General features: G+C 33.9%; 1 protein-coding gene across 1 annotated transcript in view; it reads right to left on the bottom strand.

Annotated features, from left to right (window-relative positions):
* The window catches only part of LOC105452611 (serine/threonine-protein phosphatase 6 regulatory ankyrin repeat subunit B), a 47,734-nt gene that overhangs the window by 5,691 nt on the left and 35,623 nt on the right, over positions 1–6,420 (bottom strand). Inside the window, exons 2-7 of the mRNA XM_011693887.1 lie at positions 6,254–6,359; positions 5,787–5,794; positions 5,087–5,290; positions 3,621–4,004; positions 2,959–3,279; positions 1,554–2,781 (exon numbers count right to left, since the gene is read on the bottom strand). Coding sequence (XP_011692189.1) covers positions 1,554–2,781; positions 2,959–3,279; positions 3,621–4,004; positions 5,087–5,290; positions 5,787–5,794; positions 6,254–6,359 — 2,251 coding nt within the window. The remainder of the gene's footprint in view (positions 1–1,553; positions 2,782–2,958; positions 3,280–3,620; positions 4,005–5,086; positions 5,291–5,786; positions 5,795–6,253; positions 6,360–6,420) is intronic.

Raw genomic sequence — 6,420 nt, 5'->3', positions numbered from 1 at the left:
TAGATGCTTACTGAAAAAATAGTTACGTTTGCTAAAAAAATACAATAATATCTAAAAATTAAGACTGTAAGCGATACTGTCTGAAAAAAAACATGATTATTGAGAAGTTTCATTATTCAATCATGTGCGATTCCGTAACTATTACTGTTGGTCTTTAGTATTTGTTTAGGCTCGAGAACTCAGAGGCACGAAATTAAGAATGGTTACTGTAGAAGGCAGTATTGACAATGACAATCAACAGTTTATTACATTATTCTAGAATTAGCTCAGCGTTAGCGTACGAGTATGCGACTCTAGAGATCTCAGGTTCGAATCTCATCGATGCGTTTTTAAAAATTATATACCTGCGTAATTGTAATTAATAAAATAGAAAATATGCGAAATAGTAATCACAAATTAAACTCTAATACATTTTTTTAAATAATATGTAATAAAAAAAAGAAATTTGTTTTTTTACAACATATTTTAAATATTTTATTAATATTATTTGAGAAACATTATAGTAACGTCAGAAAAACTTTAACGCAACATTATTTATAACGTAATGGCACTCCCATTTCAACATTACCGATACCTCCAAATTGCGGTCAAAGATTGTTCATAATGATGTTGTATACAACGTTAAATACAACATGTTTGAAAACGTTACAATGTTATTGAATATCGTTGTAATAACATTATAGTAATGATTTTTTGCTTACTGGGATGTATTTTAAATAATAATTATGAAAATTTCTATTTGTAAATAATTTACTAAATTGTTATTATCGTATATTATATATGTTAAAATAGCCTACAAAATGATTATTTTAATACATGTATAATATACAACATGAGACACAAATTTGCATCACGAGTGTCAATAGTCATTAATTGCGACGTATTTTTGCCTTCTGAACACAAATCCATTGGCAAAAGTTGAGTATCTTGTCACAAATTGAATAAATATTAATTATAATAAATGTAAAATATATTAATTATTACACTATTTAACAAAAAATGACCTTTTTTCGATCACCATAACGAGAATAATCATTTTTTGACGTTGAATCCGATTATTGTAGAATTGTTCTATTACGTCACGATTTTTAAGAAATTTGCTGGTAAAGTTGCAAAAAAAGAATAATTTCACGTATTTTGTTATATTATAACTTCGAAATGCGACATACTGAAGCAGTATGTTCTTACAATCAAAATTAAGATGTTGTTTAACTTTAAATTTTTCAAAATTGTAACGTGATAGAGAAATTTTACAACTGGATTCAAATACAGCGTCTAAAAAACTATGGGAAATGAATAGCCTCGTATACATGTTTTTTTCTTGTTGAACTGTGTTATCAATCCTATTTTAGGACTTTTAGACGCTTTTTAGCAAACATCTTTTCCCTCAATGAACTGAAATTTTATAGGGATTATTTTTTCATAAAATGGAACCATTTTAAAGGGTAAAACAAAAAATTAAAAAAAATAAATTTTGATCTAATATAAATAATAAGAACCACCCTAATATATACATATATAGTATATATATTATTTATAAGACTTTTGCTCACCGGCTTGTCCGAAATAAGCAGCAACATGAAGCGCAGTGACGCCGAGCTTCTTGCTGGATATTCTAAAAGATTGTGACGACCTCATCACTTCAAGTACGTGGCAGTAGCCGTGCTGAGCTGCCAGATGAACCGCGGTAAAGCCCGCGCGATTTTCGTCAGCGCAGGACGCGCCTGCCCTAACCAGAGCCTTCACGACCTCGGCGTGTCCACCTTCCGCCGCCAGTTGCAGAGGAGTCGCTTCCGTCAACTTATTCCTAGCGGTTATCGTACTCTTCCTATCAAACTTCATTAGCTCTTCGATCATCCGGACATTGGCTTGCATGGCGGCGATGTGGGCGCAGGTATTGCCGTCGTTGGTGCAGGCCAGCATCATACTGGGATATCTTTGTAAAAAGAGTTGCGCTACTTCGATGTAATTATTCATGACCGCAGCGTGAATTGGCTTCTGTCCCTGGTCGTCTGTGGCACCTATGCTTGCACCTAGTTCCAATAATAGATTGCAGACATCCAATTGACCTGCTTCCGCTGCAAGGTGAAGAGGAGTCTGCTTTTTCATTGTGAGCACGTCTATTTCAGCTCTATGGTCCTGTACGAGGAATTGTACCAAATGCGTGTAACCATTCATGGCAGCTAGGTGCAGGGCAGTTTTTCCCACGTGTGATTTGTAGTTTATAAAGTCTTTGTTTGCCAACAACGTATCACAGACTTGAAGGTAGCCATGCTCGGCAGCTAGATGAAGAGCGAATCTACCTTCGAGATCGAACACGTCGACTCGTCCGTGATTAGCGAGAAGAGTGGTCACCAGTTCCATGTGACCCCGATGAGCGGCGATTAGCAACGGCGTCCAACCCACGGCGCTCTGCCGGTTCAAGGCCTTCTGCACTTCCGTAGCTGATATGCGACTGATCATTTCCGTCAGAACCTCGTTGTTGCCGACTAGTGCGCAGTGATGAAACGCTGATTCCTGGGCCTGTCTGGTCTGCAATGAGACGTCCGCTCTGCTATTAAGAAGGATGCGAATAATGGCGCGATCGTCGCCGGGAGCACCGACTTTCGAGGGTTCGATTTGGGCCGCGTAATGGAGCGCGCTGCCACCTTCGTTAGTCAGACTATTTACATAGGCGGTCGCCACTTCTGACCCTTTCCTTTTTTTTACAAATTCTATCAAATATCGGACGACGTCAGTTCTGCAACTCCTGCAGGCTAAATGCAAAGGTGTTTCTCCTTTCTGAGGAAAATAGAAAGCTCAGTATAAATAGAAATAATTTAACATTTATTGTTTTGAGAAAATTATTATATATAATCATTTGTTAAAACATATTGAAAAAATTTAATTTGTTTAATTATATTATATAAAGGTTGTGTTTTTATAAATTATATCTTATTTCTGGCTTTGTCGACGTACTTTTGATTTAAACATCGGGTCACCATCATTGTCGAGGAGTAAAAGGAGTGTCGCTAAATTCCCATGACTGGCTGCCACATGCACGGGCGTTTGACCATCGTTGATAGTTAGATTGGGATTTGCTCCAGATTGCAATAATATCAGAACGCATTCGTTGCTATCAGCCACTCTAGCAGCTATGTGAAGTGGAGTCTCTCGAAGTTTTCCACCTCTCACGTGTACCTTTGCACCGTATCCCAAAAGGGTTTCCACGACAGCTGGTTTGATATTTTCCACGGCTATATGGAGTGCCGTATAAGCATCATTGGTTGTCGCGTCCACCTAGGTATAAAAAAAATAAGCGGTTTCCATACAATGAAATTTAGTATTTGGAGATACGTAGAAAACATCTTAAATTGAAAACCAAATTTCTTGATACTTGATTTCACATCTGTGTGTGTGTGATAAATACCTTTCAGAAATAAAAATATGGTATTTTTAAAGTAATATAAATATATGTATAAAGATTGAATTTAAAATATGCGAAATATTCATAAGCAAAAAAATTAATTTTAATTTTATCAAAGTATTTATAAGCGAGTATTTAATATTTATGCATGCGATGTCATATGATATACCCTCAATCGTGACTGTATTTTCCATATCGCTGACAGATCATTTACCTTCTCTCCTCGTTGCAGCAGAGTGCTGATAATACCCACATGGCCGTATTCTGCAGCTATATGAATGGATCTGGCACCACGTTTGTTTGGCATGTGCAGATACAGGCCCTTCTTCAAGAGCATAGTGACACATTCCGAGTGACCGTTCAGCGATGCTATGTGCATCAGAGTGGAACCGTCTTTTGTCCTTTCGAAGATATTTGCATTGAATTTATCGGCCAGCAGCTCGATAATGGTAGCATGACCGTTCTCCGCGGCCAAATGCATCGGCGTACGATCTTGGTAATCAGTGATCGAGGCAGAGGCTCTGATATCGTAAAGATATTTCACTAAAGTTTTGTCACCTTCGGCGCTCGCTATGTGTAACGCAGTTTGCCCATCACCCTGAAATACGTATAGAACTATATACGTATTACGTATATCTCTTGATAATATTGTACGTTATAAGTTTTGTTTAATGATAAATTTTATACATTTTTATTTTAATTTTTATATATTGGTAATACAATAAAATCCGAGAAATTTTTTATTTTATTTTATTTTAAAATTACTTCTTTTTCGATTACGTTAGTAATAAAATTATCTCTTTTCATCTTTTACTAATTATAACTTAACTTGTATTGTTACTTTGTTTCTATATCATATTTTAAATATACCATACATATTGCAGATATTATATGAAAACCTAAAATATTGTTTATTAATCGATTCTATTTTCATTCATAAGTTATGCATATACTAATCTTATAATTGTTTTTATAAATTATTGCTCAATTAAGAGCCATTGGATATTATTGCATAATAGTAAAAACAGTATCTTAAAATTATAAGGGAAACGAAGGTACAATTAAAATAATCTTTAGATAGTTTAAGACCTCATCGTAAATTTTACGACCGTCTCGTTTCTAATTACTCATTTAAAAACATACATATAACTTGCAATTGCAGCAATTTAACATGTGCGTCATTTCTGTTTCATGTACGATCGATCTTGTCAAATTTTTGTACTTAATTTCCTTGCAGGATCAAAATTAAAGTCAAAATAGAATTGTACACGAGATTTAGCGCTTTGCGTTATAATACAAATATGTACGAAATACCTTTATAACCTGATCAAAATTCCATTGACTTTACGACAAGTTAAACAGTACTATTATATTACACGTTATGTCTCAGAAATTCGAAATTGTTTATTTACGCGTTAAAAAGATAAAAAAATAGTTAAACGGTTATTTCCGACTGGCATAAAATTGTAGAGAGGATAATTAAACGATTACATAGTTTACCAAAATGCGGACAGAAATGGTAAAGAATTCGCATTGTATTTACATCACAGCGTAAATATAATTTGCGAGCTTTGAAACATTCAGCGGAAATATACAATTGACAAAGTTTTAACAAAATATACCGTCTGATTATTATTGGCTAACTTCATCTGGAATCTTCGCGCTTAAAACTTAACGTACATTTTGCATGTTGACGGCCGCGCCATAATCTAGGAGAATCTGCACCATGTCAATGTTCTTTCTTCTAGTAGCCAAATGTACGGCGGAATCACCGGCTGGCGTAGTGGCGCAAAGCTGATCTGATGCTTGTTGATGTGCCAAAAGTTTCCGGCAGATCGACTGATTGCCAGCCTCGATTGCTAGCAGAAGAGGTATCTTTCCTTTCTGCGACAATCAGATTTAAAATAAATTGTAAGTTAGAACGATTCTTTCTCCGACTTTACTCATAATACGAGGATAATTACCTAACATGATGAAAGAAATAAAAAAAAAAATTTTTTAATTAAAAATTAAAAAATTTGTATAAATATGAGCGGAAATTCTTTTTCAATTTTTATTAATTATTTTAAAAATATGGTTTATTTAAATCATAAAATAAATTTTGTTTTCAAAAATTTTGAGAAACTTCATTGTTCTTTGCAATCTTGCTGCTCAAGTAAGGTATATAAATTAAATTTAATAAATGTCAAATGCTTATATCATTTATAATAAATAATATAAAGAAAATAATTTTACTACGTTTATTACATTTTATTATATTTTATAATTAATCAATTACGAAAAGTGCTAGGAGTAATCGTAAAAATATTATATCTAGAGATACTAATTTTTCGCATAAAGAAATTTCAACAAATATTACAACGTAATTAGATATTATTACGTCTATAGCTAATAAGAGATTGAAAATTTAAATTATGAGTGCCCTTAAAATCGCACAAGCCAAAATGCAAAGACATAAATAAAATATTTTTCACTCTTCTACATTTATGCCAAATTTGAATGAAATTGGTGAGTTACACTTGGGTAGGTTTACTTGTTTCTAATTTGATTTAGCACAGATTGTAACTTGATCATTAGCTGTACATGTTTCGTGGCACGTGTCACCTTCGCGGGTATTATTACATGCCAATGCCACCCCAGCACAAGAACTTATCACGATGACAATGAATCAAGAAATGATGAATCAAACATTTTTCCCATTTATGGTTTTAAATGGAATATATAAAAAAAATTTATCCGCCCACATATGATTCTTATTACGATAAATAAAATAAATATTCCTTGAATTTTATTAATGATGAAGACTCTGGATTTATTAAACAATTTGTCTTATTTATCGTAGAATACTTGCATTGTTTCTGGCGTTCACGTCGGATCCGAGCTCGATCATCCGATCGAGTAGCTCGCTGCGGTTGTCCTCCACTGCGTACATCAACGGCGTCATCCCTGTCGTCTGCAAATAAAAAAATTTTTGTATAAAAAATTAAAATTTGCAGTGCGATCTTTTTATAAAT

Source organism: Wasmannia auropunctata, unplaced genomic scaffold, assembly GCF_000956235.1.
Source record: "Wasmannia auropunctata unplaced genomic scaffold, wasmannia.A_1.0 LD336028.1, whole genome shotgun sequence".
NCBI classification, from domain to species: Eukaryota; Metazoa; Arthropoda; class Insecta; order Hymenoptera; family Formicidae; genus Wasmannia; species Wasmannia auropunctata.
This window is presented reverse-complemented; position numbering and strand designations above follow the sequence as displayed.